General features: G+C 57.3%; 18 protein-coding genes across 18 annotated transcripts; 12 read left to right on the top strand and 6 right to left on the bottom strand.

The window, feature by feature from the left end:
• Nucleotides 1–38: 38 nt before the first annotated feature.
• K452DRAFT_289681 (uncharacterized protein) lies at nucleotides 39–783 on the top strand (the record flags this gene model as incomplete). Its single annotated transcript, XM_033540871.1, has 3 exons — nucleotides 39–303; nucleotides 379–512; nucleotides 579–783. Coding segments are annotated over exons 1-2 (296 nt in total), but the record flags the coding sequence as incomplete, so codon positions are not given.
• A 608-nt stretch (nucleotides 784–1,391) lies between these two features.
• On the top strand, nucleotides 1,392–2,058 carry K452DRAFT_310595 (uncharacterized protein; the record flags this gene model as incomplete). The annotated part of the gene is made up of 3 exons (XM_033543347.1): nucleotides 1,392–1,468; nucleotides 1,534–1,879; nucleotides 1,942–2,058. 3 exons carry the CDS (start codon nucleotides 1,392–1,394, stop codon nucleotides 2,056–2,058), a joined length of 540 nt encoding a protein of 179 aa, XP_033395401.1.
• Nucleotides 2,059–2,279: 221 nt separating this feature from the next.
• Nucleotides 2,280–3,751, bottom strand: K452DRAFT_320308 (uncharacterized protein). The gene is made up of 3 exons (XM_033544309.1): nucleotides 3,312–3,751; nucleotides 2,973–3,264; nucleotides 2,280–2,904 (listed from the first exon to the last, which is right to left on the bottom strand). Exons 1-3 carry the CDS (start codon nucleotides 3,690–3,692, stop codon nucleotides 2,477–2,479), a joined length of 1,101 nt encoding a protein of 366 aa, XP_033395400.1. The 5' UTR covers nucleotides 3,693–3,751; the 3' UTR covers nucleotides 2,280–2,476.
• A 207-nt stretch (nucleotides 3,752–3,958) lies between these two features.
• K452DRAFT_300213 (uncharacterized protein) lies at nucleotides 3,959–6,238 on the top strand (the record flags this gene model as incomplete). Its single annotated transcript, XM_033542307.1, has 4 exons — nucleotides 3,959–4,045; nucleotides 4,102–5,859; nucleotides 6,015–6,140; nucleotides 6,203–6,238. The coding sequence occupies 4 exons, from the start codon at nucleotides 3,959–3,961 to the stop codon at nucleotides 6,236–6,238; spliced, it is 2,007 nt and encodes a 668-aa protein (XP_033395399.1).
• An 866-nt stretch (nucleotides 6,239–7,104) lies between these two features.
• On the top strand, nucleotides 7,105–8,001 carry K452DRAFT_195148 (uncharacterized protein; the record flags this gene model as incomplete). Its single annotated transcript, XM_033535934.1, has 2 exons — nucleotides 7,105–7,576; nucleotides 7,619–8,001. Coding segments are annotated over 2 exons (855 nt in total), but the record flags the coding sequence as incomplete, so codon positions are not given.
• A 1,577-nt stretch (nucleotides 8,002–9,578) lies between these two features.
• On the top strand, nucleotides 9,579–10,241 carry K452DRAFT_64128 (uncharacterized protein). Its single transcript, XM_033546956.1, has 2 exons — nucleotides 9,579–9,867; nucleotides 9,917–10,241. Exons 1-2 carry the CDS (start codon nucleotides 9,668–9,670, stop codon nucleotides 10,098–10,100), a joined length of 384 nt encoding a protein of 127 aa, XP_033395397.1. The 5' UTR covers nucleotides 9,579–9,667; the 3' UTR covers nucleotides 10,101–10,241.
• Nucleotides 10,241–11,103, top strand: K452DRAFT_64131 (uncharacterized protein). The gene has a single exon (XM_033546957.1). The coding sequence runs from the start codon at nucleotides 10,382–10,384 to the stop codon at nucleotides 10,853–10,855; it is 474 nt and encodes a 157-aa protein (XP_033395396.1). The 5' UTR covers nucleotides 10,241–10,381; the 3' UTR covers nucleotides 10,856–11,103.
• Nucleotides 11,104–11,385: 282 nt separating this feature from the next.
• K452DRAFT_63920 (uncharacterized protein) lies at nucleotides 11,386–12,017 on the top strand. Its single transcript, XM_033546949.1, has one exon. It carries the CDS (start codon nucleotides 11,460–11,462, stop codon nucleotides 11,925–11,927), a length of 468 nt encoding a protein of 155 aa, XP_033395395.1. The 5' UTR covers nucleotides 11,386–11,459; the 3' UTR covers nucleotides 11,928–12,017.
• K452DRAFT_289676 (uncharacterized protein) lies at nucleotides 12,000–12,769 on the bottom strand. Its single transcript, XM_033540870.1, has one exon. It carries the CDS (start codon nucleotides 12,683–12,685, stop codon nucleotides 12,107–12,109), a length of 579 nt encoding a protein of 192 aa, XP_033395394.1. The 5' UTR covers nucleotides 12,686–12,769; the 3' UTR covers nucleotides 12,000–12,106.
• A 103-nt stretch (nucleotides 12,770–12,872) lies between these two features.
• Nucleotides 12,873–13,907, bottom strand: K452DRAFT_64105 (uncharacterized protein). The gene has a single exon (XM_033546955.1). It carries the CDS (start codon nucleotides 13,811–13,813, stop codon nucleotides 13,061–13,063), a length of 753 nt encoding a protein of 250 aa, XP_033395393.1. The 5' UTR covers nucleotides 13,814–13,907; the 3' UTR covers nucleotides 12,873–13,060.
• Nucleotides 13,908–14,487: 580 nt separating this feature from the next.
• K452DRAFT_193760 (glycosyltransferase family 31 protein) lies at nucleotides 14,488–15,692 on the top strand (the record flags this gene model as incomplete). The annotated part of the gene is made up of 2 exons (XM_033535895.1): nucleotides 14,488–15,327; nucleotides 15,387–15,692. Coding segments are annotated over 2 exons (1,146 nt in total), but the record flags the coding sequence as incomplete, so codon positions are not given.
• Nucleotides 15,693–16,036: 344 nt separating this feature from the next.
• On the bottom strand, nucleotides 16,037–17,172 carry K452DRAFT_64047 (uncharacterized protein). The gene has a single exon (XM_033546954.1). It carries the CDS (start codon nucleotides 17,011–17,013, stop codon nucleotides 16,351–16,353), a length of 663 nt encoding a protein of 220 aa, XP_033395391.1. The 5' UTR covers nucleotides 17,014–17,172; the 3' UTR covers nucleotides 16,037–16,350.
• On the top strand, nucleotides 17,012–18,187 carry K452DRAFT_231948 (glycoside hydrolase family 16 protein; the record flags this gene model as incomplete). Its single annotated transcript, XM_033537198.1, has 3 exons — nucleotides 17,012–17,108; nucleotides 17,177–17,451; nucleotides 17,525–18,187. The coding sequence occupies 3 exons, from the start codon at nucleotides 17,012–17,014 to the stop codon at nucleotides 18,185–18,187; spliced, it is 1,035 nt and encodes a 344-aa protein (XP_033395390.1).
• Nucleotides 18,188–18,477: 290 nt separating this feature from the next.
• On the top strand, nucleotides 18,478–19,395 carry K452DRAFT_63926 (uncharacterized protein). Its single transcript, XM_033546950.1, has one exon. It carries the CDS (start codon nucleotides 18,768–18,770, stop codon nucleotides 19,299–19,301), a length of 534 nt encoding a protein of 177 aa, XP_033395389.1. The 5' UTR covers nucleotides 18,478–18,767; the 3' UTR covers nucleotides 19,302–19,395.
• Nucleotides 19,396–20,125: 730 nt separating this feature from the next.
• K452DRAFT_289671 (uncharacterized protein) lies at nucleotides 20,126–21,995 on the top strand. The gene is made up of 5 exons (XM_033540869.1): nucleotides 20,126–20,482; nucleotides 20,555–20,657; nucleotides 20,737–20,805; nucleotides 20,881–21,030; nucleotides 21,102–21,995. Exons 1-5 carry the CDS (start codon nucleotides 20,448–20,450, stop codon nucleotides 21,780–21,782), a joined length of 1,038 nt encoding a protein of 345 aa, XP_033395388.1. The 5' UTR covers nucleotides 20,126–20,447; the 3' UTR covers nucleotides 21,783–21,995.
• Nucleotides 21,996–22,475: 480 nt separating this feature from the next.
• K452DRAFT_63930 (uncharacterized protein) lies at nucleotides 22,476–23,325 on the bottom strand. The gene has a single exon (XM_033546951.1). The coding sequence runs from the start codon at nucleotides 23,089–23,091 to the stop codon at nucleotides 22,663–22,665; it is 429 nt and encodes a 142-aa protein (XP_033395387.1). The 5' UTR covers nucleotides 23,092–23,325; the 3' UTR covers nucleotides 22,476–22,662.
• K452DRAFT_63931 (uncharacterized protein) lies at nucleotides 23,326–23,993 on the top strand. Its single transcript, XM_033546952.1, has one exon. It carries the CDS (start codon nucleotides 23,559–23,561, stop codon nucleotides 23,946–23,948), a length of 390 nt encoding a protein of 129 aa, XP_033395386.1. The 5' UTR covers nucleotides 23,326–23,558; the 3' UTR covers nucleotides 23,949–23,993.
• Nucleotides 23,994–24,586: 593 nt separating this feature from the next.
• Nucleotides 24,587–26,198, bottom strand: K452DRAFT_275150 (uncharacterized protein; the record flags this gene model as incomplete). Its single annotated transcript, XM_033539222.1, has 2 exons — nucleotides 24,587–25,905; nucleotides 25,956–26,198. 2 exons carry the CDS (start codon nucleotides 26,196–26,198, stop codon nucleotides 25,066–25,068), a joined length of 1,083 nt encoding a protein of 360 aa, XP_033395385.1. The 3' UTR covers nucleotides 24,587–25,065.
• Between the last annotated feature and the right edge of the window lie 3 nt (nucleotides 26,199–26,201).

Below are 26,201 nucleotides of genomic sequence, written 5' to 3'. Positions count from 1 at the left end.
TCTTCGCACGTCGCCTCTAGTAGCTTGATAACTCAATCAACTTTGCTTCACACTTCTCCTCTCGCACACGTTGTCTCTGCACTTAGTTATTGGCCTCGAGGTACACACGACAAGATGGGCATCTACGTGGGGCCTCCGGCCAAGACGTCTTCTTCTTCTTTTTCGTCGTCGTCGAAGCCCCCGGCAGCAGCAGCACCCAAACAACCAGACTTGAACCCGAAGCTTGTCGAGATGATAGAGATAATGCAAGAGCGAGAAGCCGCTGAATGGGCGCCAATCGCGTCTGGATCTGGTTCGGAGCAGGTGTGTACATCTAGATATTTGGCTAGAGATGTAGGGGCGTTTTACCCAGAGGCTGATTGATGTATGTACGCCCAGGCTGGCTCGCGTGATCAGGATCCATTTGATGGGGATTTGGATTTTAGTGTAATTGCTGGAGAAGCTGAATTAGAGGAGTTTGATTTCGAGGCCTTTCTGAATGGTAGTTGATCTGCGTCGGAGGGGATGGATTGGTGGGTTTCGCCTTTCCGTGCATTATCTTGCCGCTCGTGAAAGGATGCATGCTAAATGTATTGTAGGTTCTTGTCGGTTGTCTTGTGCGTATTTGGTTGCTTGATTGCTAGGTGATTGGTGAAGAGCGTATACCGAGATGGTTGCCTTTTTATTATCCTAGCCGAAGAATCAATCAATTTCTCGAGTTGACTTTTGTTTGATTTCTAGTTCTTAATTTACTTTCAACCAGAGCATTTTGGCTTGTTTCATATGAAAATCGATAGTTGGCACTAAACTATGATGGGACATGAATGGAAGCTATAGAAGGCGAAGGTAATGCGCCTATCATCAATCCTCTCTTCAGAGGTGCTTTACTCCTCAACTACTTAATACGGTCATTATCTGTTTACATGGTTACGAGATTGGCCAAGAAATACTTGCTTGAGGTATGGATAATGTCGCGGATGATATTGGGCACGTGATGAATAAGCGCAATGAGATACAAGACTAGACAGCTCAGTGTCAGGGTGGTATTAACTTATCACAGCATTTAGCGAAAGCTTATTTATTGCATAACAAGGCTCCTCGGTCTATGTACTAACCATGTCTGGCTGTGTTGTTCAGTGACTGATTCCTCTACTCACAAATTGTAGAGCGCCTAGGCATGTTCCGAGCATGCACTCCCTTCAAGCAAATGAAAGCATGTCGCGACCAGCAGCTCCAGTCAGTCACTAAGCGTGTGAAGTTTTGAAAATAAATAGTTCACCCTCCTCCTTCCTCCTTCATAAACCTTCCACCTTCCGTCAACATTTCAACTTCCACCTTCCACCTTCCACCTTCCACCAATTTCCGCACCAACAATTCATATCTCAATGTGCGTTTCAACCAACAGACTTACAATGCCAGTAGACATCAGCCTTATCAGCCTTGAGGTGCTCGCCGTTCTGCCCCCTCTGAACGACCACATCAACAAGATGTACGTGTCTGCTCACGACCGTCCACCGAAGTCTGAAGCCCTCACCTAACCAATCCACCTTACAGTATTGAGCAAACCCCGCCTTCTGAAGTCCCAACCTCACGTCTCGACGCGCAGATCCAGCACGAGCTACAACTGGGAGACAAGGACGACAGAGGCGAGATTGTCAGATACATCGCCCACGAGCTTGCGATCCACATCAAGGAGTTGCGAGAGGAGAAGCACCATCGGCTGGATTTTCAGCGCTTGATGAAGTTGTATGAACAGCAGCAAGAACAGCAGCAAGAACAGAAGCAACAGAAGTGGCGGAAGTTGCTGAAGCCACTGAAGCTGCTGAAGCGGCAGAAGACCCAACACCAGTCCGACACCCAGCTCGACGCCCAACCTGAGTTTCCATACACCCGCCCAGCCGTACGTTCACCCCAATCTCCACAACCTTATAAACGCTATCATGCTAACCCATTCTCCTATAGCCGACGTGCGCGTGTGGACAATGCCCGGATGGCGGTTGTGACTTCTCGCTCGTGAACAAGGACGAGTACGGCCCCTGCAAAGACTGCGAGTGCGTAAACAAAGCGTGGCGCGGCTAAGGGAGCATGAGTATGGAGATAGAAGATGGTGGTCTTGGGTGCTGCCATAGCGGAAGAAATTCGGAAGACACATTAGGAAATTGAGGGTCTTTGGTAATTGACGAAACTGTCTGGAGGACTCTGCTGAGGTTGCATGGCTGGTAGGAGAGGAATGAGGATACCCTCACCGATCAAGGGATTTTGGCAGTATCCAGGTTTCGAATAATGGAAAGAGTGCCATGGGTAAAATAGCCAGTGATTGCAATAGTGAGCTCAATGCAATTTAAACTGTGCTATACTGCTAGAAATTGCCTAACCATATATACTCTTAATCATGCCTTCCGATCTCCGAAGCAAGTATTTCTAGCTCACTCCTTCAATCTTCCCTTCACAACTTCCTTTGCCCCCGCGTCATCTATCAACAAACCCCACGGCCACCCTATTTCGACTTCTTCGCGCTGCCCTTGGGTCCAGCACTCTTTTGGGGCCGCGCCGGCACCGGCGCCTTCGCCTCCACCCACCTTTCACCCAGCAAGCTCGGGAAGAACTTACCCACCCTCTGCTGGTACTCCTTGTACTCAGGGTACTTGCCGGCGGTAAGCAGTTCGGTAAGCCACGTGCTGCCCTGGAACAAGAATAGGTAGTTAAGAGCGCCCATAGAAGTCCAGTTGAGTGGTGTGTACGAGCTGAGGCAGCCCCATTGGTACAGGATCACCCAGATGGCCTGCTCAGCGGCGAAGTTGGGGTGACGCGACCATGCCCACAGGCCGCGCGTCGTGAAGCCGCGGTCGAGCTCATCGCGCGTGTACTTTGACTTGTGCGGGACCTGCGCGGTTTGCAAGTAGCGCTGCTTGGTGGATTGATAGTCTGGGCAACGCGGTTAGCTGATTGGTTCGGTGTAGGCCCGGTTTTTGAATGTAAGATTGATTGCTCACCCCACTGCTGCTGATCGGCAAAGTACTCCAAGACGACCATGGCCATCAAGACGCGTGCGAAGATGGTGTCGACTGTGCTCATGCCCTGTCCTGTCAGGCGGGAGGTGAGAAGGAGAATGTAGGTCGGAGTCGCGACTGCCCAGAGCAGTACGCTCTGGATGGTGGAGATGAAGGTGACATTGAAGAGGAAAAACAAAGCCGGGTTGACTTTGGATTTGATGATGGCCCAGCGATAGTCTTCAGAGCCCACAGAGTAGCCACCCTTGCGCCAATAGTTGAATGTCAAACGCAACTGCGCAAATTAGCACACCGCTCGCCATGGCACGAAGTAGTTCTTACACTCCAAACGACGCTAAAGGCGAGCACGTTGTCGACCTTCTGGGTCGGCAGGCCAGTCATGTGCGCCCACGCGGCGTAATGGGCATTGTAGATCGTCGGCAGCAAGCTCCACATGCGGTCCACTTGGGAGTAGTTCTTATTGAGTTCGGAGACGAGCAGGAAAATAGGAGCCAGTGCCAGCGAGAAGGCAAAGGCGGTGACGAGGGGGTTTGTGGAAACATAGAGGGCCTTGAGCTCTTCGACGCTGGACATGTGCAGCCAGACCTGCTGCGGGAGCTCCTTGAGCTGGGGGATGAAGGGCTGGACGGTCTGCGACCAGTCGGCGCAGTCCTGCAGCGTCTTAATCGCCGGCAGGGCCATGTCTTGGACCGGCACGAGCATGCTGGGCGGCGTCGTGGTTGTGGTTGAGGTGCGAGGGGGATCGACGTGGGATGAAAGGCGGTCGCGCGTTGCTCAGGGACGCGGTAACGCGGTAACGTCACCACCCATCGCGGGTTGACGATCGGCAGCAGGGATCTGGTTGGCAGACGGCTCGGCTCGTCAGAGCTTCATTTCATTCGACAAACGTCTTGCGACCTTGCTCACGTCGTCATTCTCGTGTCTCGTGCCCAGAAAATTTTTTTGCCTATGGACCCACGTAAAGCATCATGGGAAGGATTCTGTGCGTCGCGGAGAAGCCGTCGATAGCCAAAGCCGTCTCGCAGCACCTTTCAGGCCAGGACAAGCCGCCATCTGTGAGTGTATACCTGCTGTTTCTGTTTTCAGCTCTACTGACCGCCACCTTCTCCAGAGACCCGTCCGAGGGGCCCAGTACACCCACAACTATGAGTTCTCGTACAACTTTGGTGGCCGATGGGGCAATTCTCAGGTCGTCTTCACATCAGTTGCTGGTCACATCACCGAGCAGGAATTCACCGAAAGCCACCGCTCCTGGAGCTCATGCCGTCCTGCACAGCTCTTTGACGCTCCCGTTGTAAAAAGCATCCTTCAGGACAAGAAGTTAATTGCCAACAACATCCTGCAGCAAGCCAAGTATTGCAATACGCTCTTCATCTGGACCGACTGCGACCGCGAAGGTGAGCACATTGGCACCGAGATCCGCGATATCGCGCGCAAGGCAAACAGCCGGCTGGAAGTCAAGCGCGCCAGGTTTAGCAACGTTGAAAGAGCCCATATTATCAACGCTGCGCGGAACCCTATTGAATTGGACGAGAAACAGGCGAATGCGGTTGCTGCGCGCATCGAACTGGACCTTCGTATCGGTGCGGCGTTTACAAGACTACAAACACTATCGCTTCAGAACTTGATAGCGCATGTGCACGAAGGCGTCATCAGCTATGGCTCATGTCAATTCCCTACGCTAGGATTCGTCGTGGACCGGTATTTTCGCGTCAAGAACTTCGTCCCGGAAGCCTTTTGGAACATCAAGGTTACACATGTCAAGGATGACATCAGAATCCCATTTAGTTGGGCAAGAGTTCATCTTTTTGACCGCATGGCCGTCACGATAATTTTTGAGCGATGTTTAACGGCACGCAAGGCAAAAGTCACTAAGATGCAGAAGAAACCGACGAGCAAATGGAGACCGCTTCCTCTAACCACTGTCGAACTGCAGAAGTTGGGTAGTAGGTTTCTCCGCATGGACAGTCAGACTGTTATGAATGTTGCCGAGCAACTCTACACGAAGGGTTGGATCAGCTACCCGCGCACAGAGACGGATCAATTTGACAGAGGAATGGACCTCAGGAAGATCATCGAGAAGCAACAGCAAGACTCAGCCTGGGGCAATTATGCGCAAGGACTCATGGCCGGCGGTTTCCGCCAACCTCGGAACGGACGTCATAACGACAAGGCGCATCCGCCTATCCATCCGGTCAACTACATAGCGAAAGGCGCGCTTGAAAACGACAACCAACGACGCGTGTACGAATTCGTTGTGCGACGCTTCCTCGCATGCTGTTCCGAAGATGCCCTCGGCGAAGCCACGGACGTGGAGATCCAGTACGGCAGCGAGACATTCCGCGCGCACGGCTTAACGGTACTCGAGCGTAATTACCTGGACGTATACCCTTACGATAAGTGGGAAAGCAGCCAACAACTACCTCAATTCACCGTCGGCGAGGAATTTGAACCAACAGAGGCCAACATGGGTGAGGGTAAGACAACACCGCCGGGCTATCTGACAGAACCGGAGCTCATCGCGCTGATGGACGCCAACGGCATCGGAACCGATGCCACGATGGCAGAGCATATTGCAAAGATCAAGGAGCGCAAATATGTCATGACTCAGATAAGAGGCGGTGGGCGCGGTGCTGCTTCCGCAAACGAAGAAGGGAATACTGCAACAGGTCGCGGCGGTCGCGGCGGCCGAGGAGGGGGCAGAGGCAGGGGTCGCGGTGGTGGGAGGGGTGGAAGCAATGCAGCTAACGGCAGTGGTTGGAGTGGCGTACAGGAATTCATCCCATCGACGCTGGGCGTGGCGCTTGTAGAGGGCTACGACAACGTGGGATTCGAAACAAGCCTAAGCAAGCCGTTTCTACGCAAGCAGGTGCGTATCTCGATTGATGTCTCCTGTTCTCGAATTTCCGACATGCGCCAGGCGATTGTGCGCGCCGCGCAAAGCCGCCGTCGGGCAGCCACGAAGAAGGCGATGGAATGGTGGACCAAGGAATATTGGCGCAGAGCGGGGCTAATAGATAACAGATGGAGCAGGAGATGCGGGCCATCTGCGCGGGCACGACGACGCGCAACGACGTGGTGCAGCAGAGCCTCGAGCAGTACCGCGAGGTCTTTGTCCGCACACAACAGCAGATCGACGCCCTCAAGAGCGTAAGTTGACCCGACAGCGTCAAGGATGCAGGGGGACAGGCGCTAACGCAGCAGACAACCAGGCGATGCGAAAGTATGTCCTCGGGCAACAGGCGTGAGATGGCCGCACGTGGAGGATTTCGCACTCGTCGGTTGGCATTGTGCGTGAAATCTTGGCGGGCGTTCGCGCCGGGTGCGCTGGCGGGCCACACACGTGCGGGGAGCGGGCGGCGATGATGGAGGTGTTAGGGCGCCTTAGGTCGCAGTCGGATGCGACTGGTGGGGACCGGTGGCCGCTCCGCAAGCAAGCGCGTGACGCAAGAGGGCGGCGGTGTTGAGGCCTCTCGTTGACGGCTACCCGTCGCACCAATCAAGGGTGGCAGTTGCGACCAGTGCTTCTTCCAATCCTGGCGCTGGCTGACGGTGCTACGGCCAAGATATGCTCTCTCCCTCCCCCCCATTATCAAAGACCGCCCCGGGTCTAGACGAGGACGCGCGCACACACACACAAACACACTCAAGACAACGACTTCAAAGAAAGAAAGACTCCCGTGTCAGACTGACATCTCCCTCCGTCCGGCTTACTACCGCGTTCAGCCGCCCGTTGCACCGCCCCTGCCAGCTGCCAGCACCACCACTACCACCACCACTCCCGACGCGACTCCGCATCCGGACGCCATCTTCCACCGGTCCCGCCCGCTCGACTGCGCGCACTCTTGCATCGTCGCACCCTGTTTGTCCCGTTAGTTTCCCCCTCCGTCTGGCGGTGCGCGGCCGACAAAGAAGGCGCACCTCCTTGTCGCCGCTTGCTGGAACGCGCAGCTGACTCATGTTGTCATACATAGAAGCAACGACCATCATCATGGCTTCCACCGCTCCATCCAAGCCCGCCTCCCCCTTTGCCACGGCCTTTGCCAACCATCCTTCGGCCTCTGTCGACATTCCCACCTTCCAACCTGTCCCTTGCAACATCCGCGCCGCCATGCTGCCCACGCCCCCCAACTCCATCTCTCCGACTCTCCCCCCGCAGCACAAGTTGCGCCACTCCTCGCTCAACCCCAAGAACCACCGAGCGCAGAACAGCGACTCGGATGTTGATTTGCTCGATGCCGCCCCCACCTCCGCCCCGGCGCCTCTCTCGACTGCCGCTCTCTCCGGCCTTGAGGCCACCGACACCATTACTCCCTCTTTGCTCGCCAAAAACCACCTGCCGGAAATCCTCCTTCACAACGGGCCCGTCGCCATCCGTCATGTCCTCATGAATCTGGCTCAGTCCGTTCCGGGCTTCAGCCGCATTCCGCAGGCCAAGGCGCGGAGGCTCGTCGTTGCCGCGCTCGAGAGTCGCAGCGTCGGTAGCAGTGCGCAGCTAGTGGATGGCGACGTGGCATTCGAAAAGGTCGGTTGGGGACGCTGGGATGCGTATGTGGTCGGACAACCGAGGCCGGAACGGATGGCAGGTGCCAACGGCGCCGCTCCGGGTAGCATTCCGGTGCACGGAGAGGTTATGCGTCAGGCGGCCTTTTCGCCACCTGCGAGCGTGCCCGAGTCTTACGCCATGTCTCACCATGGCGGCTTGCAGATCCCGCGAGTGGGGGCCATGGCACGCTCCCACCGCGACGGCATGTACACTGGCTCCTGGGCCGCAAGCTCGCCCCTCAGTTCCAGCCACGCGGAGCGCGACTATGACATGGACATGCACATGGCGGAGCACGAGGCGGACAAGATGTCCCTTGACGGCGATAATGATGACGTTGCTTACGACTCTCCTGCTCCGCCGGATGCATACGATGATGACGACGTTGAACTTGACGATGAAGATGACGCGACGGACGAGGAAGATTGGGCTGGTATTGGTGCAGAGTCGCTGCGCAAAGGCAGCATGGGTGGCCTGGGAAGTGGTGGCGTCATGCGCGACTACAACAGGCTAAGCATCAACAGCACAGCAAGGATGAAGTCCTTACCCCGCAACTACTCCTACACCCCTGCTCAGGACAGGATGGTGAACAGGCCCGGGATGCCCACCAAGTCTGCAACGAGCTATCATGGCCGGCAGCCATTCATCTCCGTCGGTTCTCCTCTGGGATATGGCAATGGCATGTCCTATGGCAGCTTTGGAGGCATGGGCGCCGTGCATGAACAGGATCGCCAGGAAAGAGAGGCCATCGAAGCGCTCTTGAAGCTGGGCTCCATGTAAGGCATCTCCGTTTGCCTCGAAATTCGGTTGCTTCTTCCTCAGCATCAACTTTTTTCGGCCTTGACACGCAAACTACGCAAAAAAATACCGGTAACACGACATACCTACGCTCGGCTTTCGACTGGATTGCCCGGTCGACTTTACTTGATTGTCTTCTTTTCTCTATTGGCATGCATGCGGGCACTATATCTCTCCGCTTAATCTGAATTTTTTGGCGTTACGGGTCGAGAAGCAGGCTACCGTTGTCTTTTTTTTTAGCCGCCTCCCCTATTTGTCATTTGGCGGCACCTTTACTACTACCCCACTCTCACTGCCACGGCAGTCTTACTCCGACGACTGGAGAGAGTCGCTACTATTATCGTCGTTTTCCGCTATGATTGTTTAGACATTACTGTGCTTTTCTTTCCGGGGTTCTATTTTATTTAACGAAAGGAAGGTATCATCGCATATTGAGGTTGCTTGGGTAACCTCGTTGGGGATTACGGAAAGCATCTTGTGCGGATTATTGGGACGCATTATGAACAGGACAAGGATGTCATGGCTACTACGAGATATCCTTTTTGTTGTTTTGTCGTCCTGCGCGCTCGACGGCAAACTCGTTTTCTTTTTTCTCTCCTGATGGTTTCGTTGCATCTTTCTTTTTCTTTTTCAACTTTTAGTCGGTTGCGTATACCATTCGCATCGCAGACGGACGGGCGACAGCAGGCAACAGCGCAGCGGTACGGGTAGGTAGCCTGCTTGCTCGCTTGCTTACAGACCTTTACACAAGGGGGGTAACGGCTACCGTAGCTGCTACTGCTACTGCTGTCTTTCAACATGGCCCTTGTCCAAATAGTACGGTTCCCGGCACGATGGCGTGACTGGGAGCCTCAGCATATTGATAGACTTGGACGATATACTCGATAGACGGAGGACGTGATGGGCGGTTGCCATGAGGGGCGGCTGCTGCGGAGCGCAGGGAGGATGGCGAATCAATTAATCAATCAGCTTCAGGCGATGGGTGGGCGCTGGGATATGCGTCGGCTGTGTCGTCTTGAGCTTTTTTTGCTCTCTCTCTCTCTCTCTCTCTCTCTCTCTCTCTCTCTCTCTCTCATGCATTTTCTCGCTTGTACTGCTGCTTGCTCTGTGCTTGTGTGGTCTAGTGCGTGTTGCTGTGGCGGCGGTGGTGTGATGCGCTGTGCTCGTGACTGCCTAAGGTACCTACTTCCTGTACCTAAGAACTGTGCCTCACTCTCAGCCGGTTGGCCGGTTAGCTGGTTGGCTGAGAGGTCAGCTGGGGTGACCTGGTGATGCCCACCCATCCCATCTCATCTCATGCTCGGTTCCTGACACGCTCTCCCCCTCTCTTCTGCTTATGCTCATACAGGTTCTTCTTCTTCCTCACATCACATCACTTCACATCGCATTAGGTACTTCACATCACATCACATCGCTTCCCCTCCTTTCCCCGCATTCAGGCATTCAGGCATTCAGGCTGGCTGCCGGTTTAGACGGATTCCAGACTGAGCTTCTGAGCTGCGGAGCTGCTTCTTGGCGCTCTCTGCTACTACATAGGTACATGCATACATACATATCACCGACGCAGCACGCTAACGCCGATGCCGACTCCGATGCCGACTCCGATGCCGACTCCGAGTCCTATGTCAGCGCCGAAGTCAGCGCCAACGCCGAAGACAGAGCAGAGCAGGGCAGCTTCCGGGGATGACGGGCGTGCCGAGGAGATACTAAGTCCTGCGTCCCGTGGCATGGCACGCATGGCATGGTATGACATGGTATGCCACGGATAGGAGCGGGAGGCATGGTCCCTCCCTTCTTGCGCCTCGCTTCTGGATGCTCGCTTCTAGAAGCGTGGGTACGTGTGTAGGGTATCCACGTCTGCATGCAGTGTCTCGCGCCGTCGTAGCCCGTGGCTCGTGGGCTGTGGGCTGTGGGCTACCTACTTATGTGGAGAGGGCGTTGGCAACTTGGCATGGACATGGGCATTTGCATGGGCAGTGACGTTAACGTTGCTATACTGTAGCGAGCGAGCATACTCGTACCTGTATGCATATGCGTACGCCCAATATGTATGTATGCGAGCCTGGCATGTACCTACAGGCTACCTAGTAGTACTAGTAAGTGCCGAGAGCGAGTGCGTAAGTGCCGAGTTGGGAGCTCGGCAGTTGCTAATATGTCTACCGTAGTATTTCAGTCTAGTGGAAGCGATGGATGGCGTATAGTGGCGTATGGCGTATGGAGGAGTGTGGGTTGTGGGTTGTGGGCGGTGGTGCGTGGTGGTGCGGTGTGGAGTGGAGTGTTGTGGAGCCGTGATGCGTGCATATGCATACGATATGTTTGTGTATGTGGTATTGTGTGCATGGAAGGAGAAGAGAAGGAGGAACGAAGCTTGAGGAAGGATGGGGCGTTTCCATGGGATTGCTACTATTGTACGTACTGGGGACAGAGTTATGCGTGTGGAGTGCAGTGGGTGGAGTGGGTGGAGGGGGTGTGGATAGGATATTGTAGGACGTGCTATGCTAGGCAGCTAGGTAGTGTATGCTAGGCGGTGGTGGGATATGGATAGGTGTGGATGTGGATGCAGATGTGGAAGGTGCAGGGTGCGCGCGCTAGGTCTTGTGTGCTGGCTGGCGTACTGCTAGTACACAGTTAAAGCTATGGCGGAGGTGCCGCCAGCGCTATTGGAGGATTCGGGTTGGTGTGGTGGTGGTGTGCCGCTATCTCCGTGCCTAGTAGTTGACTACCGGTACAATATATACGTGTAAGAGAGACCTAGGAAGACGAACAGGAAAGGCCGTATAGGTATTCTACAGTACCGTACATACTGCTTACCCATACCTACCTAGGTAGTATTCTGCGGAAGGGGGCCTGGGGTGATGGCGACACTACAGTCTTCCCCCAGCCTTCTCTGCTGAGTCCAAGCCTCTCTTTCGCTGTTGCTTGCTTGCTGGCTACGTTTAACCGCCTATCGGAGCACGAAGCGCGGCTACCCACAGTACTGCCTTGCAAGTCACGTCACAGCAACGAGCGTGCAAGCAGCGGACGGCACAGTGCGTGCGAGCATGGCAAGAGTTGGGCCGTTGGCGGGATGGCCTTGCCATGTGGTGAGCGTGTCAGTGTGCCGGCAGGGGAGGCCGGAAGAACGTGGCATGCAGGGTTTGTACTGCAGGTACGCGGTGGGAGGTGGCCGGGGTGGAGGACGGGTACGCGTAGGGAGGCTGCGTGGCTGCGTGGCAGACCAGCAAGCAAGCAAGCAGCAGGCCTTGCGACGAGCGAGCAACCAACCATCCATCCATCCACTCTCTCCCTACTCCGTAGGTACTACGTACCTCCGCTCCGCCCCGCCAGGCCGCCCAACCCACCCGAAAATACCCCTACTGCACGCACACCCACCACGCTCGCCTACAGCAGACACCGGCAGCCTCGCAACTACGCTCATCGGATTTAACGCTCCCAGCACCCGTACAACGCAACGCAACGCAACGCACGCACCAAACGCAGAGGCAGAGAGGCAGCTTGCACGCGCTCCGACCGCCGGTGCCGCATCCACACGAGTCATAGGCACGGCCCGCTCCCCGCGCCGTCTGTGTGCGAGCCGAAGACGCGCCGGCCGGTGAGGCGCGCGGGGGCCGCGCGACGCGGGCTGCGTTCGTTTTGGCGGTGTTGTGTCTGTGAACAGTGAGGGATGTGCAAAATACACAAGCACGACGCCGCCGGTGAATGTGCTGCGTGCTGTGCTTGGGTGCTGTGGCTCCGGCGTCCGGATTGTGTGCTTGGTTGGTGCGTGGGCGTGCGGTTATGGATTCGCTTGCGTTTTTGGAGAGGGTTGCTCGTTGTGGTTGGGGTGTACTTGGGTGTGCTGATGGGAAGGTGAGGGTGAGGGAGGGCATATGGATTGTTGTCTGTATGTCGGATTGTAGGAAAGGGTATGGGTAGACAGATAGGGCTGCCGGGTACGGATACTAGGAACTGTACGGAGTACGATGTTTGTTCGTTGAGCCGGAGCATGAGGGCTTGTTGGGGCGGGGAGCGAGTGGCGGGGCGAGGCAAGGCGGGGCGGATAACTATTGTAGGCAACGGGGCAAATATGGCGGCGAACAGAGCAGCGGTGCAGCCGGGCACGCGAGCTCCGGTGTGCGTGGTGTGAGCGTGAGCATGACGCTGGGAGGCCGCGGGTGCCGAGAGGGATCAGAGAGCGCGATATACCCAGATACCTTATTGAATGGCGGGGCCCGCGCGAGGGAGCGGACTCGCGGTCTCGCACCGAGGGCGCGAGCTTGGCGGCGGGCGGCGATATGGGCTGTAGCGGGGGGCGCGGGGCGCGGGGCGCGCCGAAGCGGGTGGTGGGCTGGTGGGCTGGTGGGACGAGGAGCATGGGAGGGCTCGGGAATAGGGACGTTCGTCCGAACTGTTTTCTTTTTTTTCCTCGTCTTCTTCCACTTCTTCTTTTTTTCCGTCGCAAGGGCGCGCGCGGGACCGCCTGCGAGCGGAGCGTTTGTGGCGTCCGCGGGATTCTCTCACCGCCGCAGCGGAAAAGCAAACGTCGACGTCGACCCAAGGAACGGCAGTTCAAGGTTTGCTGGGGTCGCGTTGAATCCTCGAGGATGGCACTGCTGGTCGAGAAAAGAATCCTGCGTCAGACGAGGGCGTTGTTTGACATTGACAGCCAACACGCTCGTATATGCGCGCCTATTTTTGGCGTTGAAAGTCAAAATTGACAGTTGACGGGAAACTACCTTAGGTATCACGACTACCTACTCGGCAGGCGGAACATGGAACTTCCGCACGCTCGCTCTCTGCCGCGTCGAGCATGTGAGAGAAGACCATGCGGAGTGGAGAGCGAGCGGGCGGACCAAGACCCGGCGGGCAGGATACGGGCGTAAAACGAAGCCATGGTAATAGAAAGATCGCCCTTGCTGCATATTGTAGATGTATCTTGGGTGCATCTTGTCCGTGTACTGGCAGCGCGGACCAGGCCGCTTCGTACAAGGGTAGATGAAGGGATGGTTGCGCGGGTAGGGCGCGTGTCATGATACGGAGCTATATATACGGTGGTGGTATAAGAGGGGGGGAGGGTCTCACAGCCATTCATGCCTGGTTGGCTGGGTGTGTGTGTGTGTGTGTGTGGTGCGAGGGAGGATGGATGGAAGGGATGTATGTCTAGGTAGGTGTGGACATGGTTGTATAGGGAATGTCTGGTGTTGATGGCCGCACCGTCGTCCCGCTGCAGGGGAGAGTGAGGGGATGACGCGAGGCTCGACGGGCACTCCCGCTGGCTCGTCTTATTAGCCCAGCATGAGGGAAAAGGCGGGGGGATGACAGAATGCCGGGCAACAATAACAACATTTCCCATCAATCTCCATGTCACAGGTGGTGGTGAAGATCGCAGCCTGACGTCGCGCTGCGTTTCGACAGACGCAGGCATCCCCCCTCTGCCAATACGAGCCGACGCCTGATTGGGTGCGCCCGGGCAAAGCTGAGACGATTGCACGTGTGATTGCATCGCCCTCTGTCCCACGCCCGGCCGATCTTCTCACGTCTACGTACGTGAGATAATGAAATGCCACACACACCCCTCGAGTTGGACCCAGCTGCACCGCAGATCCCTAGCCTTTTTACTTATTATGCAATCCCGCTGCCTCTCTCGCGCCCGTCTTCCAGATGCCTCATCCTCGCCGCCCCCATTAGACTATGGTACCGTCCAGTCCGCGCAGCCGCTCGCCGCTGTTCCTCATTGCCGCCGCCTCGCTGCTGCTCTGCTTCTTCTTCCTCCAGCGTCTCGGCCACACCCGCTATGCCAGCCTCGATCGCGAGCCGAATCACCCCGTGCCCGCGCCCGCGCCCGACCACCTCCTGGAGCCGCAGCCGGGCGACACCGTCATAACCTTTGACGGGCCCGACAAGCAGAACCCGCCAGCGCACCAGCAGGAGCAGAAGCAGCCGCAGCCCGCGCAGCACGACGAAGAAAAGTCCACGCAGCGGCAGCAGCAGCAGCAGCAGCAGAACGAAAAGGAGCCGGTACAACAGAACGAGCGGCCTGCGCAGCCCGAGAAGCCCGCCCAGCCTGCCAAGACCGAGCAGTCGGTGGAATCTGAGCAGCCGGCGGTGCAAACCGAGCAGCAATCTTCCGCGCAGACCCAACAGCCCCCAGCACCGAGCCAACAGACCCAACAGCCCCAACAGCCCCAGCAGTCCCAGCCCCCGCGTGAGCCCGTTTGCCCGCAGATCCCCGGTGCCGAAGATGTGCTGGTTATCATGAAAACCGGCGCGAGCGAGGTGCAACAGAAGCTGCCGGTGCATTTGGAAACAACGTTCCGCTGCGTGCCGCACTTCGCCGTCTTCTCGGATTTGGAAGAGGAGGTCGCTGGCGTGCACGTACATGACACGTTGGACCAAGTAAGCGAGCAAATCAAGCAGACGAACCCGGACTTTCAGTTCTACCACCAGCTGCGCGAATACCGTGCTGCAGGGCGCAATGTGTCGGAGTTGGTGCAAGGGAGCAGCCAGGCGGCGTGGAACCTCGACCGGTGGAAGTTCCTGCCGCTCATGGAAAAGGCGCTGAAAACGCGCCCCGAGGCCAAGTGGTTCGTCTTCATCGAGGCCGACACGGCCATCGTCTGGTCCAACTTGCTCGAGTGGCTGCAGCGCTTCGACCCGTCGAAGCCCTACTACATTGGCGGGCAGAGCTGGGTGGGCGAGCACCAGTTCGGACACGGCGGCACCGGCTTCGTCGTCTCGAACCCAGCTCTCAGTATGCTCGTAGAGAAGCGCGCGCAGAACCTCGATTCGTTTGATCAGCTGACTGCCAACACGTGGGTGGGCGACTTGGTGCTGGGCGAGGCCTTTGAGACGGTCGGCATCTACTTAACGCCGGCGTGGCCGACGCTGCAGGGCGAGACGCCCTACTCCCTTGACTACACCGAGCACCACTGGTGTTACCCTGTCGTTTCGTGGCATCACATGCCACCCGAGTGGATCAAGGCTGTGTGGGAATTTGAGCAGGAGTGGCTGAGCTCTGTGGTGAGTTTTGCGCGTTTCAACGTCGAGTTGCAGTGTTCGAGCTAACAACCGTACAGAACAAGCTACCAGCCATCCGGCACCGCGACATCTTCGCGCAATTTGTGTGGCCGTACATCCAGCAGGAGAGGACCATGTGGGACAACTTGTCCGACGACTTTGAGGAGACGCCTTTGGAATACACGTCGGACGGGTGCCGGGCCGCGTGCGAGTACCGGCTGGAGTGCGTGCAGTGGCTCTACACCGAGGGCCGGTGCCAGACGGGAGCGGTCATCAAGCTGGGCGGGGAGGTTGAAGAAGGTGGGTTGGACGGGACGTCGGGGTGGGTGATGGAGAGGATTCAACTCTTCATGCAGAACGTCGAGCCGTGTCACCAGGATTGGATTGTTGCATGATATCCCCAGCATTACCCAGGCGTCAAAGTTGCATAAATACCGGAGTTAATCGAGGGTCTTTTTACGTTACAGCGCCATTCCCTGCCGCGTCTCAGCCTTGCAGGGCGGGTCTATACTACGGCTGCGGGCTTGGCGGGCCTATAGTTGTGCGCCAGCCCTGCATTAGCGATAGAGATCCTCAACGGGCTCGCCTGTTTGCAGGGGCCCTCGGCGCCGCAGCGGCGACGGGGACACGGGCTGCCACCGACATTGTGCACACCGTCTCACGTGCCAGCGCCCCTGATTATCCCCGGCAAGTTACCACTAGCCACCTCTAGGCGGAATGCGGGATGTGCTTCATGACGGAAGGAAAAGATAAGTGCTTGAGCCATGGCCAACGGCGCCCTGTCCAGATGGGCTGACGCCCGAGTTTTTGTGGGAAACGGGCTACAGGCGTGACGGGAAACGGACGGGCGGGCGGCAAGCGGGCGGCAAGCGGGCGGCAGTGCGATACGACGAGGACAAAAGGCAAAGGGCGGTTGAGGCAGTGCTCTACAATACAAACAAGAGAGAGAGAAAGGGGGTTGTGGGCTGGTCGTATACGAGGGCAGCAAAAGAATAGCGCTCCGGCCGAGTGTCCTCGAAGATGTTAGTTGTACCAAAACTCGCGAGATCGACTCCTGATGGCTGAGTCGTGCACCAGGCACGAAAAGCTTCCACCGACCACGACCACCCGTACTCCACACACACACTGCTCAGCACGCCGCACTGCTCGGCTGCAGCAATAGCGACCCAACCTCGAGCCGAACATGAGCCCGAGATACGAGTCGATCGACAGAGAAATGAGAGACGGGAAGCGACAATAAACTTGCCACAAGCCGGCAGGCGCGGTGCCGAGCAGCCCCGCCGTCCCCGGCCTGACCTCCGGCTGCCCCAAACGCCAAAGACACGAGGTTGATCTGTGACGACTCCGATATTTCGACGAGCATACTCGACGCCCCGACTGGCTAGAGGGGGCGCAACCAAGCCTTTTCGTCCCTGCATATCCGCCCCGGCTGCGCGCCAGAAATGACCGCATTCTCTGATAGATCTGCACATAGGGCCGGCTCACGGCTGGCGGCGTGGACGGACCAGTCTCAGCTGCCCCGTCCGCCGCTGGCCTCTCCAGTCCGACTATTCTTATATCCTTCGATCGTTCGTCTGTCGGCCTCTTCTCTCCAGGGACGCTCTCGTTAACAACTCGCTCTCTCCTCTCCTTCTCAGTCCAACCCCCGCGAGTCCAGCCAAACTTTTTTCTCTCCCCAGTCAACATGTTCTCCAAGTTCGCTGCTGCTGCCGCCGCCCTTCTCGCGGCCACGCCGCTCGTTTCTGCTCAGACCTACACCGACTGCGATCCCACCAAGAAGGGTATGCTGCTGTCTCACTTTTTCCGCCCTCTCCCCAGGCCCGCACGTGCTAACATCCTCCGCCCCCAGTCTGCCCCGTCGATGTTGGTCTGCCCAACTCTACCTACGAGGTCGACTTCACCAAGGGCGAGAACACCAGCTGGGTTGCCGCCGACTATACCTTCATTGAGTATGGCGACGACGGCGCCACCTTCAGCATCGAATCCAAGACGGATGCCCCCACCATCCACACCGACTTTTACTTCTTGTTCGGCTACGTCGAGGTCAAGATGAGGCCCGCCAACGGCACCGGCATCATCAGTTCCGTCGTGCTCGAGTCGGACGACCTTGATGAGATCGATTGGGTAAGGACGCGTCATCCCCAAAGCACCAGCCTTTCGCGGGGTTGTGGGGACGCCGAGCTGACGACGCAACCAGGAATGGCTCGGAGGAAACAACACTTCCGTTGAGACCAACTACTTTGGCAAGGGTAACACTACTACGTACGACCGCGCCACGTACGTCGCTGTCGACACCCCCGTCGACACCTGGCACACGTACGGCATCAACTGGACCAAGGAGGCCGTTGTCTGGTCCATTGACGGCGAGGACATCCGCACGCTCAAGTACGAGGATGCTGTCGACGGCAAGAACTTCCCGCAGACCCCCTGCCGCCTGAACCTTGGCAGCTGGGCCGGCGGTGCCAGCGACAACAAGTGGACCGTCGAATGGGCCGGTGGCAAGACCAACTTCGAAGAGGGCCCCTTCAAGATGTACGTCCAGAGCGTCAAGATCCAGAACTTCAACCCGGCCATGAACTACAACTACACGGACCTCACGGGCTCTTACCAGAGCATCGACATCCTGAACCACACGACGACCAAGAACAGCAGCTCTGCCACTGCCACCAAGTCGAGCGGCATCAACACCGACGGTGTCATGTCTGGCTCTGGTGCTTCGTCTGCCTCTGGCGCCGCCTCTTCAGACGGCAGCTTCAAGCAGAGCAACAGCTCCGCCGCCGGCCTGGGCATGGACAAGGCCTGGATTGTCAGCAGCAGCGCCATCCTCATGAGCTTCGTCATCGGCTTCTCGCTCCTGTAAGCGACAGCTACCACAGCTCAGCAGAAAGATGTTCAATTGGCACGAGAACGAGGGCTTCTCTCCTCGCCTTCTCCCCATGACTTCACCTTCTCCTTGGCAACGCCCTTGCCAAGCTCTATTTCCCATTTCCCCCTTCCCACCCACTGGTCCATGCGCATCGGACCTTGCGTCTGCAGCAGCGTCTCCCCCACCCACACCCCCGACGACGAACGAACGAACGAGGGAGCGGCATGGAATCCGGCACGAATTTACATGTACACACACTGTTTTTGACGCTGTTTATTTCCCGCACAGTTTGGTTTATTTTGACGTTGATCTTTTTTGGCATATTGCGGCCGTTGACGAAAAGAGCACCCTGTTTTCTTTAATGACAGCCCTAGTATTACCTATACCCCTTAGCGAGGCGGTTTTTATTGTTTGACGAGACCCCCACCCCCCACAAGGCTGCGAGACGGTTTTTTTGGTGGCTGTTGTAGTGCTGGTAGTAGTGGTAGTAGAACGCAGAGAAAATGTTAGGCTGAGACGAGATTGTCGGAATCGGAATCGAACCTCTCATTCAACCATGTCATGACCACAGACGATGCTTTTGCAGATGTGTGTATCGGTGTATCGGTGTATCGCAGTGCCGTGCATACATCCGTCCATTCTTCCGTCCGCGCCCATGCGGACGCACATCGATTCCGCTATCCTCTACTCTAGCAGCTGGCACCTGCAGCAGCAGTGTGCCTGGCGAGAGTCAGTAGGACACAGAGAGTCAATTAGAGAGTCAGTCAGTCACAGAGTCAAACAGAGAGTCAGTCCGAGAGTCAGGCAGTTCAGTCAGGCACGCAGCACAGCAGCGCGCGCACACGGCACGCCCACGAACCACCCACCCCTGAGTCTCTCGAGAATCTCGCGATACGAGGCCGGGTGGTGGTCTGAACCTGGACGGGGGAGGCGGGATCGACATGCTTGGGCTTGGGGCCTTGGGGGGTGGGTGGGCGATCGCAATATTGCTCTGCTGGACGAAAAATGTTTTTGTCTTGTTCTTCTTGTTTTGGTTATTATTATTATTATTATTATTTTTATTATTATTTTTATTTTATTTTATCTTCTTCTTATCTCACCTAGCTAGCAGGGTGTTGCTAGCAGGAGATGGATAAAACAAAGGCACTCGCTGGTGGTGTTTTTTCCTTCTTTTGGTTGGTGCGAGTTGTGGGGGTGTGCTGGTGCTTTTTGGTGGCGCAAGGTTTGGGTAGGTAGGTGTGTGTGGTTATCTCGGCGTGGGATGCTGCAGCGCTGATCGCGGTCGTGGGTTGCTGAATGCTGGCTAGGCGTTTCAGGGCTTGGGGGGATGGGTTCCACCACTGCTGCTTGCTTGCTTGCTGTCGTCGCTGTAGGAGTCCGTGTGTGTGTTCGGACTGTTCGGACTGTTCGCACGATGCGGTGCGCCCTGACGGACGACGGACCGACCGACGAGCTGCTGCAAGGTGCAAGGCAAGGCGCAAGGCGGGTGTGACGGAAGCTCTGCTTCCATCTATCTGGGGATTAGGCCAACGACAACTTGACAAGGACGCGCCGGCAGCTTGGCGGGGCCCGCGCCGCTGGTTCTCGCTCGCTTCATCTATCTGATGGGTTCTGTCTCTCACGACGCGCGGAGTGAGAGTCTGAGAAATGACGTCTGGCACGCAGGCGGGGAATCCTGCTGCGCGCTTTGTGTGCAGCCAGTCAGAGGCGTGGGCGTGGTCGATGGAGGAGGAGGTGGTGGGCTGCTGGCTGCGCGAATTGAGCTCAGTGGTGCAGCGAGCTGCCCACCCCACTATTACCCCTCCATCGGGCCTGACGACTTCAACGGTACAAAAGGCTGACGGGCTGTCTGGTTTCTTTTTCTTCTTCTTCTGACCTCTACAACTGTGCCTGTGTCTGTTCTCTGCAGTCAGTCAACTTGTCTCTCCTCCAATTCGATTCTCGAACGATTTTCCAGCAAGACAATTTGCTCGGTACGACTCCGTGATAGGAGCTATGAGCCCTCTCGCCATGGAGCTATCCGCCGATCAAGGTAACTTCCACAAGAAAGCATGCCGGGTGTTCGACTGCGCTGTGGCCTGCTGCCTTTCATTTCCCCCCGAGAGGGCAGCAGCACCCACGATGCAGTTCGTTCTGAGAAATACCGGTGAACTTGATCTGGATAATACCAGCGAAAGGACTATGCTTCTCTTGCCCCTCTCCCGGCGAGCCTAGTTTGTATTGACTCTTGCAGCGTACCTGATCTTCCGTCACAATGGCCACTGACAAGATCACCTTCCTCACTAACTGGTAATAGACTTTTTTCTTATACTACTGTGCCCGGTGCGCGGTCTGGTGCACGTGTGACTGACGTTTGGACAGGCACGCCACGCCGTACCATGCCCCGATCTACCTGGCCCAAGCCAAAGGCTACTTTGCCGACGAAGGCATCAAGGTCGCCCTGCTCGAGCCCAACGACCCCAGCGTACGTCGCAATCTCCGACAGCAGCACCGCGTCCCCGCAAAAACAGAAAAAAAGCTCACGCTGGTTATACCACGTATAGGATGTCACTGAGATCATCGGCACCGGCAAGGCCGACCTCGGCCTCAAAGCCATGATCCACACGCTCGCCGTGCGTCGTCGTCCCCATTCCCGTGCTTTTTTGGCCCTTTCCCCACACAATGGCTGACCCTGTTCTTCCCCGCAGGCCAAGGCGCGCGACTTCCCTGTCAAGTCTATCGGCTCGCTGCTCGATGAGCCCTTCACCGGCGTCGTGTACCTCAAGAGCAGCGGCATCACGCCCGACTTCCGCTCGCTGAAGGGCAAGCGGATCGGCTACGTCGGCGAGTTTGGCAAGGTGCGTTCGCAGCAACAGCAGCAGCAGCAGCAGCAGTTCATGAAGACACAAAGCTGACCCATGCCGCACAGATCCAAATCGACGAGCTGACCTCGCACTACGGCATGACGCCCGCCGACTACACGGCAGTGCGGTGCGGCATGAACGTCAGCAAAGCCATCATCGACGGGACGATTGACGCGGGCATCGGGCTCGAAAACGTGCAAATGGTCGAGCTCGAAGAGTGGCTCGCCTCGCAAGGCCGGCCGCGGTCCGACGCGCAAATGCTGCGCATCGACGAGCTAGCCGAGCTGGGGTGCTGCTGCTTCTGCAGCATCCTGTACATCGGGAACGAGGGCTTCATCGCCGCAAACCCAGAAAAGGTGCGCGCGTTCCTGCGCGCCGTCAAGCGGGCCACGGACTTTGTGCTTGCGAGCCCCGAGGCCGCGTGGGCCGAATACGTCGCCTTCAAGCCGGCGATGGCGGCCTCGCCTGTCAACGCCAAGGTCTTCCAGCGCTCGTTTGCCTTCTTTAGCCGCGACTTGCAGAATGTTGGGAGGGACTGGAGCAAGGTCACGGCGTACGGCAAGCGCTTGGGCGTCTTGGATCCGTCGTTCGTCCCGAACTACACGAATGAGTTCTTGGGCTGGCAGCTTGATGCTGATGCTGTCGACCCGGTTGCCGACCAGAAGCTCATGGCCCAGCTGCAGAAGGACGTCGCTGCCCATGGCGGCTTCCGCCGTCTGGGTGCCAGGGCTGCTTGCTGCGCTTAGGCGTGCGCTTCTGCTGTAGACGGTGCTCTGTTACCGTCGATAGCACTCCTGCCTCCAGGAGTCCGGGATTTCGGTCCGTATTGACTGGCGTGTCCCTTTTGGTTAGCACACAGCGCCGGTGGCCAACCCTTAGCAGGGAGAGGCTTTCCATGTCGCGCATTTCCGCTCGCTCAACGAAGCAATGAATTGATGGCTATTGCTCTTTAACCCGTTTCTCCTGTCTCTTCGTGTCGTGCGTGTTTGGGTGTGAGACTTACCTGTCTACTGCGGTGTCTATCAGTCTGAAAGCAATGGCAGCAGCACTGCGTAACCACGCCTCGTCTGCAGATGCGTACACAGCAAAACCGCTCGCATATGTTCCTGGCTTACCAATGTTCAACGTCTGTCACCGTGAAGCGTTAGAAACAACCTATTCACAACACACACACAAACACCCACAACCCAGCATACCCCCATCCACAATCCACATCCACCTACCTTCCACACCCACACAAAACCCCCCCTAACCACCACCATCCCTCATCAAACATCAAACACCCACCCACCCAAGCCAACACGTCCCCCGGTCCCACCGCCCCAGACGTCCAACGTCCAACATCCGCCACGCATCCCTTCCGCGCTAACCGCATACGGAACCCCACTCCCTCCGCAACATCGAACGTCGGCAACCGCACCCAACACGTTGGCAAGATATTCGGCTATCTTTGGCCGTTTGGCGCTCACTTATGCGTACGTAGCGCGCGCTAGAAGGTATGTAGGTTTCTGCTGGTGGCGACGTTGAGTGTCTGAGGCGCTTGAGGTGTTGGTGACGTGGGTGTGTGTGTGTGTGCGTGGGGGTTGGGGGTTGGTGTGCGAGGGTACGGGGAAGATGGATTTTTGGTCACTTGGTGTGGTGTTGAGATGAGGTCTGGGGGTGGGAGAGCTGGTTGCGGTGGTGGTGGTGGTGGTGGTAATGGTGGTAGGTGGGTGTGAGTTGTGGCGTTGAGAAGTGGGAGGTTGGTATCGGGTTTGTGTGAATGGTAGCTGCATGTCTGTGTGGTGCTGACTTTGCTGTGGGGGTTGGGTTGGTCTTGGATATGCGGGGTTTGTTGCGCGGTGGAGTGGCGGAAGTGCGTGGGGATGATGGGTGGCAGTGAGTGATTGAGTGAGTGAGCATGCGGCGTAGAGCCGCGAAGGGAAGGTGAGAGAGGTATACAAAGAGAGGTTTAAAGCTGATTGAGAGGTAGATAGAAGGTGGTTGCTTGAGGGCGGCTGTTTGGGGACGAGTGAGAGAATTTATACACACCTTCACGACAGCACCGGCGACCATGGCGATAGCCACACCATCATAGCAGCGAGCGTAGGAAGGTATACAATCATAAGCAAGCAAAAAACGCTCTCAAAGACCAGGTGAACTAACCGGCACAGGCACAAGACATCACGGTGACATGTGGACCATCGATGCAGAGGAGAGAGAGAGGTGGTGGAGGTGAGAGATAAACACCAAAAAAAATAACATAGAAAACCAAAAATAAAAAAGCAAAAAGATATCGAGCTTCGCTGAATGGTGTTCGAACTACCGCAGGCCGTCGCTAACGTCCTTTTTATCGGACTGATTAGGTCGGGTAGCTTACAAGCGGCGAGGAGGGGAGGTCCCTATTCATTCTAGTAGCATCCGCAAGTTTGGCAATTCCAACTGCGCCATTCGGGAGCCCAATTCTTCAGGTGCAGTGGCGGCCCGCCCTTGCAGGCATCGCTCGATATGCTTTGGATATTGTATCCCACATATATATAGTAATGTTTTTTGGTGCTGGGGTTCTTGTGGCGTTCGCCCGCTGCCGCGCTGCCTGCCTCACCCTTCCACTCGCGACCGACGTTCCCCCTCTTCTTACCCTTTACGTACTTTCGGTTTCCGCGATCCTCCTATCGCGTCCTGCGGTTTGGTGTTGTTATCGTCGTCGCTGCGCCGTTGCCTCATCCACCCTCCCGCCTCCCACCTCCGCCTCCTCCCATCACTCCCTTCACCACCATCCACCAACCCACGCCGCCCAACATCCTCACCGTCCTCACCCACCTATCACCAAACCAACCCTTCACCTCACCTTCCCACCCCCACATGACCGCACTCCACAACCAACCACCCCTCGCCCACAACCCGCGCACCCCATCCACCCACTCACTGCTTAGTACACTCCGCCTCGTCGCAGCTCCGCTTCCCTCGACCTCAGGTCACTATACTTGCCTACCAGTGCTGGTGCTCGGCGGTGTTTCATGGGCTATCTCCTCCACCCGCGCGCGCAACCTGTCGCAACATACCTCACAACCAACACCTCATCTCGCCCAAGCCGCCCATCGCAGCGCAGCGCACCCAGCCCTGCGCTACCTATACGCACTCCTTCCTCGCTGATTAGCCCACTCACTCCACTCCGCTCCACCATGCGCCAGCCACGCGCGTACGTCGTCAGTCTCCCCATCGCACACCTCAACACCAACACTAGCACCAGCACCAGCACCAGCGCCACAAGCACTCCCGCCTCAGACTCTAGCGCAAACCACATAGCAAGCCTCACCCACACACTCGCTCACAACAAAGCACAACAAAGCAAGACAAGCCAAAGCAAGCCAAGCTAGCCACGCACACCGAAACCGCGCATGCGAGACAAAGAAAGAAAGAAACAGACAGACAGACAGACAGGCAAAGAAAGCGAAAACGAAAGCAGCACAGCGCAAGCAAGTGAAGCGTAAGTGCGTGCGCGAAGCAAGACGAAAACGAACACACTGTCACATTACAAACTCCACACTACACAGCAGCAGAACGCGTATACGGAGTGGAGTGCTAAGTACACGTATAACGCTATTATCGCCTATCTAGGTATCTACAATGCTGTACCCTTTCGCGTTTGCGTATGTGCAGTGGAGATCTGTCCCACCACGCTAGCTATACTAACTTGGTTGCCTTGGCTGCGCTGTACAGTACGTGTATGTGTACCTATTTGGATGGACGGCAGCGGGCAAGGTGATGTGGCTGCGTAGTTGAGACTTGGGGATGGTGTTTTTTGGTGGGGGCGTGTTGCGCCTTTTTCACCTATCGTCGTCCATCCCTGGCGAGGCTGCGGTGGTGGTGGTCGCGATGGTGTGCAGACGTTTACCTAGCGCTCGCAAGACTGCTGGGTACAGCCAGGAGGCCAGTCTGCAGGGAACGTGCGCGCTTGCACGCTCCTCTCCCCTCCCACCCCTCTCATCCGCCCCCGACATGTTTCGACGGCGAGAAATCGATAGACGACCCGCCTGCATGGACAGGCGTCTATTTCTTCTCGCCGCCCTTCTGCTCCAACATCTCCTTGATGCTGACCATGCCGCTTCCACGCGGCAGAGGCTGGCCCTGGTTTGGGCCCTCCTTCCAGCCAATCATGTAGATGAGCCTGAAAGTGGCGGGGATACCTTCCTGGCCCTCTTCGGCATGCAGCGCCCTGTAGATGCCTTCAGCCGCAAGCAAGACATCCCTCCTTATGGGGCCCATTTCGCGGCCGAGCACGGCATTGCTCTCGCCCATGGCCTGCAGATCCGTCATCAGCGCGAAGATCGAGGGGTAGTCGACGACGATGTCGTCAACATCGACCGTCAGCAACTTAAAGCCGGCGCCCTGCAGCAAGCCGCCCATATCACGGACGTCAGCGAGCGGCGACGTGCGCGTAGACACGCCGCCACGGCGGTCGAGCTCGGCGAGCTGCAGCGCCGTACGCAGCTCGTACAGGCTGTCGCCGCCGAGCATGACGCCCAGGAAGGGCGCGTCGGGCTTGAGGACGTGGTTGATCTGGCGCAGCACGCTGGGCAGGTCGTTGATCCAGTGCAGCGACAGCGAGCTGAGCACCGCGTCGAAGCTGCCCGCTTCCCACGGCAGCGACTCCTCGTCCGCCAGCACTTGGCGCGTTATCGAGAGCGAGTCGTTGAACGGCGCCGACGCGTCCCGGTACAGCATCCCTGGCGACGAGTCGGCTGCTATGAGCTCGCCGATGCGGGTCGAGAGTGGCTCCGACACGGGCTTCATCGAGTCTTTGTCCGGGTCGGGCTGCGTAAGGATCCGCCCGATGTTGCAGGCGTTGGCGCCTAGGTCGAGCACCTTGTCGAAGCGGCGGTTGATGTCCTGCGGGGCGGCGTGAGCATGGTGTTGGTGGGTAGGTATGGGTGGTGTACCAGCAGTCGCTCGCAGAGGCGGAAGGCGACTTCGTCCCGCAGGTAGTCGACTTCCCTGCTCTGTTGGGCATTGGAGGCGGCGCGCTCACGCTGCAGCAGCTTGGTGCGGCGGTTGAAGACGTCGAAGGAGGGCGCGCCGGGAGCTTGAAGGGCGTAGCTGCGGCGGGGGACGGCGGTGGTGCGTGTTGCGGGGCGCAGGGTGGCGGGCAAGCTGCGCAGGGAGGAGGAGGAGAAGGACTTCATGGC

Source organism: Aplosporella prunicola (assembly GCF_010093885.1).
Source record: "Aplosporella prunicola CBS 121167 unplaced genomic scaffold K452scaffold_19, whole genome shotgun sequence".
Classification (NCBI taxonomy): Eukaryota; Fungi; Ascomycota; class Dothideomycetes; order Botryosphaeriales; family Aplosporellaceae; genus Aplosporella; species Aplosporella prunicola.
Note: the sequence above shows the minus strand (reverse complement) of the source record. Positions and strands in the feature narration are given on the sequence as shown.

What these genes read in the sequence shown, in the direction of transcription:
- K452DRAFT_64128 (XM_033546956.1), top strand. Translation starts at nt 9,668, where the DNA reads ATGCTCATACAGGTTCTTCTTCTTCCTCACATCACATCACTTCACATC. An exon ending in CGCTCTCTGCTACTACATAG is followed by an intron (nt 9,868 to 9,916) that starts GTACATGCATAC and finishes AACGCCGATGCC; the next exon opens with GACTCCGATGCCGACTCCGA.
- K452DRAFT_64047 (XM_033546954.1), bottom strand. Translation starts at nt 17,013, where the DNA reads ATGTTGACTGGGGAGAGAAAAAAGTTTGGCTGGACTCGCGGGGGTTGG.
- K452DRAFT_289671 (XM_033540869.1), top strand. Translation starts at nt 20,448, where the DNA reads ATGGCCACTGACAAGATCACCTTCCTCACTAACTG. An exon ending in ATCACCTTCCTCACTAACTG is followed by an intron (nt 20,483 to 20,554) that starts GTAATAGACTTT and finishes ACGTTTGGACAG; the next exon opens with GCACGCCACGCCGTACCATG. An exon ending in CCATGATCCACACGCTCGCC is followed by an intron (nt 20,806 to 20,880) that starts GTGCGTCGTCGT and finishes TCTTCCCCGCAG; the next exon opens with GCCAAGGCGCGCGACTTCCC.
- K452DRAFT_63926 (XM_033546950.1), top strand. Translation starts at nt 18,768, where the DNA reads ATGCTTTTGCAGATGTGTGTATCGGTGTATCGGTGTATCGCAGTGCCG.
- K452DRAFT_63931 (XM_033546952.1), top strand. Translation starts at nt 23,559, where the DNA reads ATGTTTTTTGGTGCTGGGGTTCTTGTGGCGTTCGCCCGCTGCCGCGCT.
- K452DRAFT_289676 (XM_033540870.1), bottom strand. Translation starts at nt 12,685, where the DNA reads ATGCTCCTCGTCCCACCAGCCCACCAGCCCACCACCCGCTTCGGCGCG.
- K452DRAFT_64131 (XM_033546957.1), top strand. Translation starts at nt 10,382, where the DNA reads ATGTATGCGAGCCTGGCATGTACCTACAGGCTACCTAGTAGTACTAGT.
- K452DRAFT_63930 (XM_033546951.1), bottom strand. Translation starts at nt 23,091, where the DNA reads ATGGTCGCCGGTGCTGTCGTGAAGGTGTGTATAAATTCTCTCACTCGT.
- K452DRAFT_63920 (XM_033546949.1), top strand. Translation starts at nt 11,460, where the DNA reads ATGCAGGGTTTGTACTGCAGGTACGCGGTGGGAGGTGGCCGGGGTGGA.
- K452DRAFT_320308 (XM_033544309.1), bottom strand. Translation starts at nt 3,692, where the DNA reads ATGCTCGTGCCGGTCCAAGACATGGCCCTGCCGGCGATTAAGACGCTG. An exon ending in CCTTTAGCGTCGTTTGGAGT is followed by an intron (nt 3,265 to 3,311) that starts GTAAGAACTACT and finishes TAATTTGCGCAG; the next exon opens with TTGCGTTTGACATTCAACTA. An exon ending in TGCCGATCAGCAGCAGTGGG is followed by an intron (nt 2,905 to 2,972) that starts GTGAGCAATCAA and finishes CGCGTTGCCCAG; the next exon opens with ACTATCAATCCACCAAGCAG.
- K452DRAFT_64105 (XM_033546955.1), bottom strand. Translation starts at nt 13,813, where the DNA reads ATGCAATCACACGTGCAATCGTCTCAGCTTTGCCCGGGCGCACCCAAT.